The sequence below is a fragment of the Monodon monoceros genome, unplaced genomic scaffold, assembly GCF_005190385.1.
Source record: "Monodon monoceros isolate NGI ecotype Baffin Bay Population unplaced genomic scaffold, NGI_Narwhal_1 Super_Scaffold_18, whole genome shotgun sequence".
Classification (NCBI taxonomy): Eukaryota; Metazoa; Chordata; class Mammalia; order Artiodactyla; family Monodontidae; genus Monodon; species Monodon monoceros.
The window spans coordinates 81,491,599-81,508,172 of record NW_021703774.1 but is presented as its reverse complement, the minus strand read 5'-3'; the positions used below and the strand labels follow the sequence as shown (position 1 = coordinate 81,508,172).

The window sequence follows — 16,574 nt, the reverse complement described above, 5'->3', positions numbered from 1 at the left end:
TCTTCACCTACAACAGTGCAAAGGCAGAAGGAGCAGAGGCTATGGCGGTCTTCCTAGTGACACTTCCAAGTCACATAAATGGGGTATGTTTCTGGGACAGACTGCCAACAAGTTACTGAAAGAAGAGAAACAAGAACAGCAAAAACCTGACAAATAAACAGGCCAATGCCCTCATGTGTTTTATTATGACATAAAAGGTAAGTCTTAACTAAAGTTACCTTGAGGCTATCAGATCGAAATCACATCCTCCATACTAACATTATCCAATTTGTGAAAAACTGAATTGGTTTTCAAGCTGATTTTCCACAAAAATTTGTTCCACAAAAAATGACATAAAACATGTATAAAACATTTCTTAGACCAAGCAAGTAAGAAGCCACATCCCAAAGAACTTCAGGAATTAAGATTTTTCAATCAGAGTTATAAAAAAACAATTTTAACCACTTTTACCACCATGAATTTTAATCAAAAGTGTTCTGGTATGTGCTATGCAACAGAATGAAGTTAAAACTTTTGAGATACTGTAACCTGTATTTACTAAATAATTTAACAATGATTTTACCTTACCTGAGTGTGAAAATTTGAAATGGTGGTTGTTTCAATATCTTTCTTGCCCAGAATTTCCATTTTCACTGGAGTGTTGGGGAAATTAAAAGCAAAGTAGTCCAAGAAGTCTGGGAGATAAGCGGCCGCTCCATGCACTATTGCTAAAGCATAGTAAGCAGCATTTTTCTCATTTTCACTGAATGTCAAAGCAAGAAACTCCTCAGAAAATCTCTCCATCTCCATTGGAGACAAAAATGAGAGTTCATCCATGTAAGCATGAAGGACAAGAGCACCACCATTGGACTGGTGTTCCTCATGAATAAAGTTGCTAAATTTAGTACCTGTTTTTAAGAAATTTCTACGAATAGAATGTTCCTGGTGAGTCATAAAAGGTGTTTGTACTCCCTGGGGTACCCGATATTCTTGCATGCCCAAATTTAATCGACACAGCTGTTCATCTTTCAGATACCTGAAGGACTCCTTATTAACTCCTGAAGTGCTATTTATTTGTCCTTGGGTGAGGATTTCCTTACTGATGCGGGTCAGGCCAGCACAGATGGTTTGTACTTCCTTATTGTACATTTTAAGGCGTCTTCCTCGCATATCTTCTCGGTGTTTCTTTTTCTTTTTCTTCTTTATTTTCTTCAAGACAAAATCATCAGCTCTCTGGGTTTTACCATTTTCATCTGGTGTTTCTGGCCACAATAATTAAAAAGAAGTTAGTTGCTAGGCCTTATGTCAACATACAAGCTTCTTAAGGTATGCAATCTCAAATTAAATAGACTATTCTCAGTTTCTCTGAATTTGCCACTATAATTTACATGTTTATAAAATGAATGAGACAAAGATCTTAAAATACAAAAATATTCTGGATTGAAAATTATGCTAAAAAGTAGGTAATGCAAAGGTAAGCATATAACAATATGACTTACAATCAAAACTAAAGATAATATCCAAATAATTTCACATATGCCATACTGTATGGAATATCTGTTCAGGAACCACTGTAAAATCTAAATTAAAGCTCACCATATTTTGCTGTTTGTCTACAAGTTACTATGATATATACAGGCGAATCAAAGACAAATTAAGCTGTTAAGACACCATTTTGCCTAACAAATTGGCAAGACTGGGGGTGGGAAGGAATTCTTATACACTGTTGCTAGAAATATAAACTGGTACAACCTTCATGGAGGGCAATTTGGGACCCCCAAAATGAATATGCACCAAAGCCTTGGAAATATTTATAATTCTTGGTCCCATAAATTCCACCCCCAAGTAAAAATTACCCAAGAAAATAACTAAGAAAAGTTAACATAAAGATATCCACGACAGTGTTATTTAGGGAATCCCCTAAATGACTAAAAACAGAATATGGATTAAACTCTGGTACTTACATACTGATAAAATACTACCCAGCCATTCTAAATTATATTATAGGTAAAAAGAACTGACAAATTACAAGGTTATGAAATGTTTACATTGTCATGCTTCCAGAAAGCCTTCTCTAACAACTCTTTCCCACCCAATTTGGATAGCTACTCCTACTATGTGCTTCCTTAATACTGTACTTCCCCTATTACAGCACTTAACACATTAATTTTCCACCTTTCCTCTAGGCTGTAAGCAATCTAAGGTCAGTGGTATATATCTTACCTTTCTTTCCAGAGCATCTAACATATGTATAATCTGATCTTATTTTTATAATATTAAATATTCATTCAAACATTTATTAAGTACCTACTATATGCCAGAGACACTGCTGAGCACTAGAGATACAGTGTTGACTGAGACAGATATGATCCCTACCCTCTTGGACCTTATAATCTATTTGGACTTCAAAGAGAAAGTATCAGTATGGTACTCTAGATGCTGGGGAAGCTCTCTTTAGGAGATGACATTTAGGCTGAGTCCTAAATAATAAGACAAGCCAGGCATGTTTTCTAGGGAAAAATATTCTAGAGGGAAGCAAAGGACCTAAAGTGAAAAACGTATGACTTATCTATATATATTTCATATATACACAACACAGAAAACTATCTGGAAAAATATACACCAAGGTATTAATGCCAGTTATCTAGGCCGGTAGGATTATAAATGTCTAGCTTTCTTCTTTTTTGCTTACCTATATTTTCTAATTTCTACAATAAACATACATTACTTTTATAATTTAAAATATTACTTTTAATTTTTAAAGGATTTTTATTATCACAGATTGATAAACCCAAAATAGAATGGCATCTTTATTTACTAGTTGGGAAATAGTCCCAGCAAGAAATATTCAGGATTAAATAACAGGTATAGTCCTCACCAACCTTCAAGCTTGGTGTGGTATTTATTGTATAGAATTTATCCACCCAAAAACAGTACTTCTGACATGATTCAAGTAATTCAGTGTTAAGACAGATACTCCAATTAATCCTATTACTACATCTGGGAAGAACAAGTTCAATAACTTTTACAGTAAAGAATTTACTTGGTATAATGTGTAAATATATGACAAATTGCACCACTCAATACAAAATCATTCCAAGTCACCAGATATTACAGAAGTTATAAAACCTTCTAAGGAAAATATTTAAATGTACAAGTCAGACTTTAAAGTGAGTGTACAGATACCAAATGACTTTCATTCTGTTTAATATTTGATTTTAAACAACAAAAAGAAAGCCCTTCGTTTGTAAGCATCACTTATAGGTAAACCGAAATCATATACCAAAATGTAATGTAATTAGATTGTTTAAAGTGGCAAGAGGAAAAGCAATCTTTTATTTTATATGTAACTAAATCTTTGAGAATTCTTAAAATACGTAGTAACAGTAATTTGTATTTCTTACCAGATAAAATTAATCTAAATACTTTTCCCATATATCAAATCAGTAATTTGGGCAAGTCTCCCAAGCAACTAAATGTTAATGCAATTAAATATAAAGGTTAGACCAATTTTAAAATAGTCATCTAATTATCCTCTGCTAAATGTTTTGGCAATTTCACAGGGGAAAAAAAAAAAAGCAAAGAAAAAGAAAGAGAAAGAAAAAGAAAAAATACCTATGAATAGATAGGTTATTTTAAGCTTCAGAGGAGGTATTTGGTATGCAGAAGATGAATTGTGACCTAGATCTGCCACTGAAATTAACACCAAGAAGGAGCTGCCTTGATTGTAACACATTTTCTATACTATCAGCTTACCAATGGTATTTCTATCATGGCCAAGGCTCTGTGGGTTTCATTCCAAAACTCATTTATATGAGAACCATTTAATTAGTCTAACACAACCCATCTCAAAAAAAACACTGCACAAGGAAATGAAAAGGGCCTTAAATTGATTGTAATCTCATATTTCAACATAAAAGTCTAAAATATGAAATAAATTTCAATCTCCTCACTAATCCTATTTTTCAAATTTTGATTCTTATCTAAGGCTGAGATAAAGCTTGCCTTTGTTTATACAGAAACTTGAGACTACTTGTATCACACTAGCTAATGAATTTCCATGAATAAACAAAATTTATTTTTGAATTATTGTGATGGCAACTAATTGAGAATGGCATACATACACAAAGTTGTTAAAGGTTATTACAGTAAGTTAGTCACCGTTGCTTTAGAAGAATGATACTGGGGTTGTCTTTCCTAACATTAAAAATGTTATTTAAAAGAAAGTCTTTGCAATAAATATTTCAAATCAATGTTGTATACCTTAAACTTACATAATGTTGTATGTCAATTATATATCAATTTTTTTAAAAAATCAATGTCTCAAGTCTTCACAATCCTTCCATTTCTGGTAGAGTGTTTTTAGCTTTCCAGAGAATGTATTCAGGAAGTAATATTTTGAGTATTTCCCTACAGTGCAGAAGTGAATATTTATTGACATCAGTTCTTTTATAGAAAAAGAGCCAAGATACACTATATCTGTGATTAAGGAAAGCTTTCACATATCAAACTGTGAAATTAAATATAAAGAGAAGTATGTAACTCTACAGAGGAAGATACAAACATATGAGAGATAAATTGCTGGCTGTCTTAAAAAAGGTCATTATAACTATAGATTAATACATGACACTATCAATAAAATCCTCATATGTGCTAATACCATTAATATTATCAGCTATTAAATAGTATCATTTATTTAACATCACTATTGAAAGCTTTCATTAATGAAAAAAAAATTACCTTTCCACATTACAAAACTTAAGTTCATTAACACCATTCTTACGTCTGAATTACAGCTTAGAACTGAAAAATACGTAATATCCTCACTTCCTAAAAATTACGGTGGATAAGCAAAACAATTATAATTTTTTATATTTTATTAATCATAATAAAGAATAAAGGCTAAAGTTTTATTTTCTGAAAGTAAATTCTCTTTGGTCTTATTAAAAGTTCTTCCAGCTCCACATAACATCCTGACTAAAAAGGAAAAACAAAAAACTGCAGATCTGGAAGCCATCATTTTAGTAAATCACTGTACAGTTACAACACTGCCTTACTTTACCTGCCACCCCTCTAATTATGGTGTTTAAGAGTGATTGGCTAGATTTGAATCCCTGTCCTACCACTTCCTAGCAGTATTACCTTTTGCAAGTTAATTTCTTTGTACCTTGTTTCTCATTAGTAAAATGGGGGAAAACAACAGTACCTCCTCATAAAATCAGTGTGCAGAGTAAATGAAACAAAGCATATAAGTATTTAGAATAGTCCCGAAACATGACAAATACTCAACACATGTTAACTGCTATTATTACTGCAAAAAGTTTAATTGTAGAGGCAGTAGAGTATGTTATTGAAGAGCAGATGCTTTTACGGTTAGACACACCCAGGTTAATGTCCCAGCTCCACTACTCACTAAGACCTCTGGGCAAGCTCATAAATCTCCTTAAACTTTTACCATCTAAAATGTTATTAATGCTAGTATCTATTTCAGAGTTATTGTAAGAATTAAATGAGACAATGAATATAAAGCCCTCATCTCAGTATTTGACACACAATTAAGTCCTCCCTCACCATTTTTATCATTTTCATAATAATAATATTTGATAACATTCCTTGAAATAATTGGCAATAATTCTGGGATATCAAAACTAGAGCTAGAGGGACTTCCCTGGTGGTCCTGTGGTTAAGAATCTGCCTTCCAGGGACTTCCCTGGTGGCGCAGTGGTTAACAATCTGCCTGCCAATGCAGGGGACACGGGTTCGAGCCCTGGTCCAGGAAGATCCCACATGCCACAGGGCAACTAGGCCCGTGTGCCACAACTACTGAGCCTGTGCTCTAGAGCCCACAAGCCACAACTACTGAGCCCACGTGCCACAACTACTGAAGCCTGTGTGCCTAGAGCCCGTGCTCCGCAACAAGAATCCACCGCAACGAGAAGCCCGTGCACCTCAACGAAGAGTAGCCCCCACTCGCCGCAACTAGAGAAAGCCCACACGCAGCAACGAAGACCCAACGCAGCCAAAAATAATTAATTTTTTAAAAAAAAGAAAAAAGAGGGCTTCCCTGGTGGCGCAGTGGTTGAGAGTCCGCCTGCCGATGCAGGGGACACGCGTTCGTGCCCCGGTCCCAGAGGATCCCACATGCCGCGGAGTGGCTGGGCCCGTGAGCCATGGCCGCTGAGCCTGCGCGTCCGGAGCCTGTGCTCCGCAACGGGAGAGGCCGCAAAAATGAGAGACCGGCGTAAAAAAAAAAAAGAATCCGCCTTCCAATGCAAGGGACGCAGGTTCAATCGATCCCTGGTCGGGGAGCTAAGATCCCATATGCCGCGGGGCAACTAAGCCTGCATGCCACAACTGGAGAGAAGCCCACACCCCGCAAGGAAGATCCCGTAAGCCACAACTAACACCCGACACAGCCAAATTAATTAATTAATTTAAAAAAAAAACTAGAGCTAGAAATTATCAACCTAGAGTACAATGAGGTGGACCACAGAGAATCACATTAAAAGGGGAAAAATCTCTGAAAGAGGGAAGAAAACTATTATTCATCAAGTGTCTGCTAGGGATCATGTATGTTACCTCATTTTAATCTCCAAACAAACCAGTGAAGTGGATATATAAATCATTTTTACGGAGAAAAAAACAGAGCTTGAAACAAGATATGTTACCTATATTAGGTCACAAAGGTAACAGGTGACAACCTAGATTCAAACTCTTACCTGACTCCAAAACTCTTCTTTCTGCCTTCTCTATCTACTCCCCTTAGATGATCAACTAAAATTATCTAATTACAACTAATGGACTTGAGGTGGCTTGGAAAAGCCTCCAATAAATGGAGCATCACTACATTCAACAAATAATTTACTGAGTGCCCACGACAAGATAATCCTACATAATCACAAAAATAACATTATTTAGGTTATGCAAAAAATGTCCTTAAAGGCCTGTTTGCCTCTCTCTAGGCGGGTAAAGTAAAATATCAGTCCCTGAAGGTGTTGCTCTGATAAATGAGATTATCTGTTTATCTCAGTCCTCTGTATAATCCCCCAATAATTCCCTACTCCTATCACTGAAAACAATAAACTATTTCTAAATTAAAATTCCTGCCAATAGCTTTCTGACATCACAGAAAATTTCAATTTGTTGTGTGACTTAGGGACTCTTTCCCTGTGAGAGCAGTTGGGCAGCTGGTCAAAGATGAAAAATGTGAGAAAGGAAGGCTGACTCACTAGAGTATATAAGAGCAATCCTGTCATTTTAATGACAGTGGAGAAGAGAGCTATGGAAATCAACTTCCTCCTTTCCTTTTTAAAAAAAATATTAAAATACTACTAAAATCATTAATTTATTAGCCAAGAATAATTAAGAAGAAGCATTACTTTTTTTGATGGAGTTTTTTTTTTGAGGAAGTTTGTTCTAGGCTTTTATGAGCAATAAGAGGGACAGAAAAAATTAAGATTTCAAAAGACACAGGTAACTATCATTTAATTAAGATTCAAATTCAAGCCTGTTGCTTGCAAGAATCAAACAATATTTTAGTATCTCTTTATTAACAATGCAAATGTGCTTAGTGGAAAGTGAAAAGCTAACTGGACCATGAGTCAAAAAAACTGGGTTCTAGATTCAGTTCTATCATATACTAACTAGAAAAGCTGAAGTGTGACACTTCAACTCTTCAAAAGTCACTATACTTCCCATTTTACATATAAAGCAAGTCTACCTTAGCATTTACAGATTAAATTTTTGTTGCAACTATTTATGAGCAACTCCAAATGTCTGGAATCAAAATTTATAATTAACCTATACATGAATTTGGATTGAGTACTGTCGGGTTGGTGTGCAGGAACAGGTCTCTCAGCTGAATGATCTATCTCAGGGATCAGCAAACTGCTTCTACGAAGAGCCAGATCATATGCTTTGCAGGCCATATCGTCTATCCCACCCAACTACTGTCTATACTGCTGTAGTGCAAAAACTCCCAGAGACAATACAATTGAATGAGTGGAGTGGTGTCCCAATAAAACTTTATTTCTGGACACTGAACTTGAATTTCATATGATTTCATGTCATGGGTTTTTTCCAACCATTTAAAATGTAAAAACCATTCTTAGCTCAAAGGTTGTACAAAAATAGGTAGTGGAACTTGATTTTTGAAAAAGGTACAAAAGTAATTCGATGGAGGAAGGATGGTCTTTTCAACAAAAGGTGCTGGAGCAGTCGGATATCATAGGCAAAAAAAAAAAAAAAAAAAAAAGAACCTCAACCTAAACCACACACATTATACAAAATTAACTCAAATGGATCAGAGATTCAAATGTAAAAGTTAAAGTTAAATAAAACTTTTGGGAAAACAACAGGAGAAAATCTATGGGACCTAGGTCTTAGGACCTCAGACATGACACCAAAAACATAATCTATAAAAGAAAATCAATAAATTAGACTTTAACAAAATTTAAAATGTTTGCTCTGTGAAAGACCCTGTTAAGAGGATGGAAAGAAAAACAGCAGAGTGGGAGAAAATATTTGCAAACCATTATTCTGATAAAGAATATACATATCTGTAATATATCAAGAATTCTCAAAACTCAATAGTAAAAAAGCAAACAATTCAATTAGAAAATGGGCAAAAAACTAAAGAGACATTTTACTGATGAGACTATATGGACAGCAAATGATGGCATGAAAAGATGTTAAGTATCACTAGCCATTGGGGAGATGCAACTTAAGTCCATGATGAGGTATCATTACACATTATTAAAACAGATAAAATAAAAATAGTAACAATACCAGACACTGGCAAGGATGTGGAGAAAGTGGATCTCTCATATATTGCTGGTGGGAATGTAAAGTGGTACAGATATTCCAGAAAATAGTCTGGCGATATCTTCCAAAAACAAAAAAAAAAACAAAAACAAAACATATACTTAACCACATGACCCAGCAATTGCATTCACAGAAAAATGAAAATTTACATCCACACGAAAACCTGAACATGAATGTTCATAGAAGCTTTATTCATAATGGCCAAATTGGAAACAACCAAAATGTCCTTCAACAGGTGACTAAACTGTGGTATATCCATACCATAGAACACTACTCAGTAATGAAAAAAAATGAGCTATTGATACATACAACTTGAATAGATCTCAAGGACATGCTGAGTGGGAAAAAAATCTCAAAAGATCACACACCATATATATTCCATTTATGTAACATCCTCAGAATGGCTAAATTATGGGTTGGAGAACAAATTAGTGGTTTCTAGGGGTTGGGGAAGGTGGGGAGACACAGGAAGTTCTAAGATTACAAAGAGATAGCACAAGGGGCATCTTTGTGGTGATGGAATAGTTGTGTACCTTGACTGCAGTGGTAGTTAAACTAATCTACAGGTGTTAAAATGGCACAAAATTATACACACACCATTGTACCAATGTTAATTTGTTAATTTTCTGGTGTTGATATTATACAATAGTTATGTAAAATGTAACCTTCGGAGGAAATTAGTGAAGAGTAAAGACCTCCCTGTACTATTTTTGCCATTTCCTGTGAATATGTAATTATCTCAAAATAAAAAGTTAAAAGAGTTTCTGAAAACCTGCGGATAAGGAAAGGGAAGACATAGTTCTGTAAATAACAAGGGTCTAGCCACTCTCCTTATTAATCTTAGAGTTGTTTCAAGGATCAAGCATGATAAAATAACAAAAAGCAGTTTTAACAGTACTTAATAACAGCCAGACACTTAAGTGCTTTCCACATATTGTCTCACTTAAGCCATAAACAATCTTATAAAAGAAATACCACAACCCCATTTTACAGACAGGAAAACTGGAACTGAGGGAGCTTAAAGTAATTTGTCCATGGTCACACAGTAAGTGGTAGAGCCACGATTTAAACTCAGATTGACTCCAGAGGCATGCCTCCAGCACATCACTATAACAAGTATAAAGATATTTAGTGGAAAAACAAAAGGTATCCATCAAAGTGTAGTGCAAAACCGTGGATTAAACAAAGGTTAAACCAGTTTATTTTCTGTAAGATTCTCAGAACTTTTAAAATGCCAGTGTGTGTCATATAGCTAGGAGGCTATTGTTTTTTCCCCAACATATTTGACAAGGGAATCTTTCCCTCCAGAATATATAATCCAACAGTCTCTCATTCAAAAGTCAAAATGTTTACACTGGAGTTATTGTGGTGATCATTTTGCAATATATACAAATAATGAATCATTATAATATTAAAAATAATATGTGTCAATTATATCTCAATTTTTTAAAAAGCTAAAATGTTTAAATGACCTAATCTTAACCCACTTTCCTCCTTCACATACTAGCAAACCACAAATGTTTGGACTGCACTGTCCACTGTGGTAGCCAAGAGCCAAAAGGACTATTTAATTATAAATTAATTAGAAATAAAATTAAAAATTCAGTTCCTCAGTCACACTAGCCACATTTCAAGTCTTCAAGATTTGTTCAAGGGCCACATATGACTAAATGGCTACCATACTGGACAACACATTTATAGAAAACATTTTCATCATCACAGAAAAGTTCTGTCAGGCAGCACTGGGTTAAAAGTTTGTTTTTGTTTGTTTTTTAAAGACATGGCCTCTGCAATTTTCAGAGACGCACACTGTGTTATGAACTATTATACATGTGTTTGCCGCTATCCTCCCATAAAAGGGGACTAGGACAGAAATTCTTAATAGGACTGGCTACTGTCACTCTGATGCCAAGGCACAGGGAAAAGATAAGCAAAAAAGTGGAAAACATGAATAGCAAACAGAGAAAGCAACATCATGCAGCTGGAGGATGAAGCTTGAACTTGGATTCAGGAGACCTGGGTTCTACTCCCTATTAGATCAATGATTTTTTTTTTTTTTTTTTGGTACCTGTTACTAATTAACTGTGACTAGACAAGTCTCTTCACTACTTTAGGCCTCAGTTTTCACTCTTCAACAATACAAATTTGACTTCGATGATTTCTAAGATTCCCTCTAGCTCTGTACAGTTGAAACACACAAAAACACATACACACATGAAATGAGAAGGTGAGAAATAAAGGCACAAATTAAAGAGAGCAAGATCATTGCATATTAGTAGTGGAAATTGGCATTCCTGTCAGTTTGGCACAAATTCTACTCCTGAGGATAAGACTTGGATACCACCAAAGGAAGAAAGATTTAGTTCAATTCAATAAAAACTTACTGAGCAATTATTTGCAACAAACTGCACTATCTGGAAGTAGCACCACACACACACACACACACACACACACACACACACACATTAATTAGCCCTAGGTTAAGACCAAATATGTGGAAGAAATCCAAGACTCACCAAACTTGAGATTGAAAGACTAGTTCATTAACACGTAATAACTGCCCCAGCACTAAGAAACATAGAAGTATTTTAAACTCTTCTTGAGGAGACAACTCTAACAAATTATATAAAATCATATACAAAGTACAAACACATGGCATAATCCAAATTCTTATCCCTCCCCCCACCATACCCTTCTTCTAAAGAGAAAGTAAATAAATGCTACAGGTACTTGGGAATATGAAAACAGCAATTTTGGTCAACCTAACTTCTCTAGAACCCACACTCAGATAGTCCTACATTTTCTGGGCTAAATATTCTTGACTTTAGCGAGTTTATTGGAAATAAATAAATTCTCAATCTGTTGCACCGGGCAGAGATGAAAAAGCAACTGGAATTCTTGTCTCTACTATCCCCTACTGAACTTTTCAGAGGCTTGGTTGGTCCTATTTTCTAGGATCAAAGGGGAGAGAAATCCTTCCCCATCCCTTTTCTGAAAATTAAGATTTCATATGAAAATTAAAAATGAGTTTTACTTCCACATAAAAAAAGAACCAAGATAAACTGCGTTTGATGTCTCACCTTGAAGAAGCTAAGGCAACCAGTGAGTCGAGCCTAATCTCGGTACAAATTCAAACTCCTTAAAGCCCCAAACCATACTCGTGAATATTGTGGAGCAGAGGAGAGTGAATATTCAAGCTTTCCATCAAAGAAAACAAGGAAAAAAGGGATTTCAGCGACAAGCCTTTACTTTAGACAGGCAGTTTTCAATACCCCACCTACTAATCCCACGCCAAGGACCGCGCGGCGCGGAAACCCTGGCGAATTTGAAAACAAACGTTGGTAAAGGCTCGGGGAGGGGGAACTGGTAAGGGGGTTAGTAACTGACAGCTCGGCCTCGAAGCGAGAAGCTTCAAGTAGGTCAGACGGTGTCAACGGTTTGAAATCCAGGATCCACCCCAGTGGGCTTAGGGGACTAGAGCAGCAGGAGGTAAGCAGAGAGCTGGAGTCTTTCAGGGCTAAAGGGGCGGGATATCGCAACAGAGAGAGACCTAGATAGAGCCCAAGCTCGGGGCAGTTCGGCTGCTCTCACCTCTCTTGGGGGCCTTGATTAGAGGCACCCCTCCAGTCCTCTCGCCGTTTTCCTGCTTGTCCTTGTGCTTGAGCTCTCCCGGAACGCAGGAGCCGGGGTCACCATCAGAGCCGCGGTGGTGATGGTGCTTGTGCCGCTCCTTGTGGCCCTTATGCTTGGGCCCGGCCGCGCTCACCGTCAGGGGCGAGAAGGTGAAGAGGGCCGAAGTGCCCGGGGCCGGGAGCGGGGCAGCAACAGCGGGCCCGGCGGGTGCCAGCGAAGGTGGCGGCGGAGGAGGCAGGAGCAGAGGCTCAACAGGGCCTGGGACGGCTGGGGCTGCATTCGTAGGCGGCAGCGGCCCGGGATGTTGGCGGCTGCGACGCCGCCGGTGAGGGGGAGCGAGAGGGGGGTCCTGGCTCGGCCGCCCCCGCTTCTCCTGAGACCCCCCACTGCTCGCTCGGCGCTGCCGCTTCACTCCCCGCGGCGAGACCCCAGCGTGGGGTTTCTCCTTCCCCTCTTTGTCCGGCTCCTCCTGCCCCGCCACCGCCCGTACTATGCGGACCGCTCCGACCTGCGCAGCCATTTCACCCACAAACACACATTTAAATGGCCCGACCGCCCCCCCGTCCGCGTACCGCGCAAGCGCCGCCCGCGCACGGCCCGCTGGGCATTGGAGTCTCTCCCCCACTCTCCACTTCTCGGCCGTTCTTCGTCCAGAGCTGAACATGGCCGGAAGCAGTACTTACCGGAGCTTCTCCGCAGGGCCCTCCAACCGAGCTCTATTGTAAAGCACTCTGGGCCGCGCAGAGCCTCACGGGAGCGGTAGTTCTCCGTGCCCCCGCCGCGTCGCTGGCTCGGTGAGCAGAGGAGCCGAAAGGGAGCGTGCGCCGAGTCACGCTTCGGGCTGCGACGCAACCGCCGCTGGGCGGAGAGTTGCCGCCAACCGCCTTAACTGCCGAAACAATGTTAATGGCTTTCAGTCTGTCGGCGCGTTCCCATTATCGTCTCCGTGTGCCTCTTCGTCATTTTACACGGAGGAGTTGGTCTCCATAGTTACTTTTCAATTTCCTATTCCTCTCATAACCTTTGTGAGGTACAAGAATCCCCGGCCTTTTACCCCTGGACAAACGATGAGATGCAGAGGAAAAAGGAACTTGGTAATATGTCAAATGAGGGCGATTTTGCTTTAAAATCGAACGGAGCTGCAAATCAGACATTTCTGAACCTCTTCCTGGCCACTGATTGCCATGGTTACAAGTATAGGCGCGACAAGGCAGGTGCAAGAACTGCCTGGGAGCCTGGTGAGCGCCGCCCACCTCGCCGTCGAGCCACATCCCCTCTAGTGCCTGGAAATGTATAGAGTTCATCCATTATTTTGGATCCTTCCCTACAATTACGGGAAAATTCTAGATGGAAAAACATGTTTTGAAATTTCTTAATAAGATTTTTTTCAAATCGTAAGTATACGATTGCATAAATTTGAAAAGTGTGTCTACCAGAGAACACTCCAGAAATCGTCACTACTCACCAAGGTTTCCGCCAAGAAATTTATTTACAATTTGATCGTCACTTTACATTTTACCGCCTTGATAAAGATATTTGGAAATAATTGATTACAATAAAGTACTCAGATAAAATCTCTGTGGTTTGATGACACTAGTACCTGGAAAAGTACTCAGCTCGATGAACACTATAAAGTTAGTTTAAAAACCAAAAAGTTTATTGAGCACCTCTTGTGTACATTACACTACAATAAACAGGTAATATTTCATCCAGTGTGTGCCTTCATTGGGATTCCTAATGAAAAATATTGAAGAACAAATGCTGCTTAAGTATTTCATTTTTTAGAAAGTTATGAACACTTAAGTGAAGTCATTAGGATGTCAGAGGAATCCTTTGTAATAATTACCCACTAGTTACATAAAATTAGATTTGAAAGATCAACTTTAAGATAAGGCAGATCCATATTCATATAGAAAAAAATTTTTAACTAGTAGTGCCTCTAGTTAGTTGGATATAAATTGTACATGTTTATATAGGACCTTTGAAATGAAAAAAAATGCCACCAAAAGATAGCTACTTTGTTGATTATTCTTCTAGATTTGGTAAATGAATAACATTGGCTAAAGCTTGTCAGGAGTGTGCTTGAACATCTTGTTATTTGGTATATCCAAACGAAAAACTCATTACTGTCATTACATATATTTATTATTTTATTTTTATTTATTTATTTTTTTTGCGGTACGCGGGCCTCTCACTGCTGTGGCCTCTCCCGTTGTGGAGCACAGGCTCCCGACGCGCAGGCTCAGCGGCCATGGCTCACGGGCCCAGCCGCTCCGCGGCATGTGGGATCTTCCCGGACTGGAGCACAAACCCTTGTCTCCTGCATCGGCAGGCGGACTCTCAACCACTGCACCACCAGGAAAGTCCTGTCATTACATATATATTGTATTCTCTTTAAATATAACTTCTTTTTCTTACTACTCTTGTTTCCCACAACACTTGGAAAGATGTATCTCCATTTAGGCAAAAATAATTCCCAGGGAATAATCATTGTCACAAGCAATAATTTTGTACTGTAACCACAAGGTAAGATTTTTCAAAACATTTTTTATGGTAACTTCTGGCAATATAGACATTTAATTGAGATCCAATTTTTACAAATCTTTTAAAGTTTATATTTATGTAGGAATGTAAAGTAGACTAAAAATAACTTCCAAAAATGAAGAATAAGTCCATTGTAAAACTTTCTCATACAGCATTCTCTATACATAGTTTAAATGACAAACTCCTATTTGTGCTTTCCAACCCAGTGTAAATGAGATGAAAATGTAAAACTTCTGACATTTATTTGCATATTGCTTTTAAATGCTATTAACACATTACCATATCTTCATGGTAGATATTATGAATATACATTATGAATATACAGCACTTATTCTAGCTAGCAGTATTCTAGTAGTTTCATTTGCAGATTCACTTGCAGCTGATTTTCCAAAGTTGTGTTAAATATTCCAAGTTGATGGTGGGTTCCTTGGTCCTTTGGGTTTTGAAAAACGATTTGCAAAACCTGGGAACAAAAATAAAATTGAATGAAAAAAGAAAGATTTCTTATACAGAAATGAACACTTGGATTTTAGAGTATATTATAATATGTGCAAATACATGGATTTTTTTTCACAGCATCTTTGATCAATTTAGTAATTTTTTTGTAAAAGCATTCTAGTAATTATGTTAGTGCTTAAATGATAACAATAGAACACTAATAACATTTTAAATTTGTAGAACACTTACAAATTTAATAATGGTAATGATTAGATGATTGTAATAGCCTTTGGTAATTCAGCATATAGTATTCTTTTTTCCCAGGTTTATCGAAATATTATTGACATATGTTTGTTTACATGTGACATGTAAGTTTAAGGTGTACAGCATGATGATTTGATACATGTATATATTGTGAAATGATTACCACTTTAAGGTTAGTTAACACCTACATCCCCTCACATAATTGTCTACTAGTGTGTGTGGTGATTTTTTAAGATTTTTCTTTTCAATATAAGATTTTACTTTTAACAGCTTTCAAGTATATAATACAGTACTGTTAATTACAGTTGCCATGCTGTACATTAGATCTCCAGAATTTATTCATCTTATAACTGGAAGTTTGTACCCTTTGACCAACATTTCCCCATTTCCCCCACCTCCCAGCCCCTGGCAACCACCATTCTACTCTGTATTTCTATGAGCTAAACTGCTTTAGATTCCACATGTAAGTGAGAACATATAGTATTTGTCTTTCTCTGATTTATTTCACTTAGGGTAGTTCCCCCAAGGTACATCCATGTTGTCACAAGACAGGATTTCCTTCTTTTTTGTGAATGAATAATATTTATATATATATACACACACACACACAGTCATATACATAATAATTCGGATAGTAATGTATGTATATATAGAGTCAGCCCTCCCTATCCTCAGATTCTGCATCCACAGATTCCACATCTGCAGATTGGACCAACAGTGGATCAAAAATATTCGAAAAACAAATTTACAAAAAGTTCCAAAAAACAAAACTTGAATTTGCCACACATCAGCCACTATTTATATAGCATTTACATTATACTGGGTATTATAAGTAATCTAGAGATGATTTAGAGTAAACAGGAAGATGTAGGTAGGTTATATGCAAATACTAA

General features: G+C 37.4%; 2 protein-coding genes across 3 annotated transcripts in view; both read right to left on the bottom strand.

Annotated features, from left to right (window-relative positions):
- RSBN1 (round spermatid basic protein 1) overlaps positions 1–13,564 on the bottom strand; it is a 43,053-nt gene extending 29,489 nt beyond the window's left edge. The window contains exons 1-2 of the mRNA XM_029229370.1: positions 12,394–13,564; positions 568–1,241 (exon numbers count right to left, since the gene is read on the bottom strand). Of these exons, the coding sequence (XP_029085203.1) occupies positions 568–1,241; positions 12,394–13,099 (1,380 nt within the window). The 5' untranslated portion in view covers positions 13,100–13,564. The remainder of the gene's footprint in view (positions 1–567; positions 1,242–12,393) is intronic.
- Positions 13,565–14,647: 1,083 nt separating this feature from the next.
- The window catches only part of PTPN22 (protein tyrosine phosphatase non-receptor type 22), a 50,416-nt gene continuing 48,489 nt past the window's right edge, over positions 14,648–16,574 (bottom strand). For both annotated transcript variants that reach the window (XM_029229821.1, XM_029229820.1), the window contains exon 21: positions 14,648–15,442. In XM_029229821.1, coding sequence (XP_029085654.1) covers positions 15,378–15,442 — 65 coding nt within the window. In that variant the 3' untranslated portion in view covers positions 14,648–15,377. The remainder of the gene's footprint in view (positions 15,443–16,574) is intronic.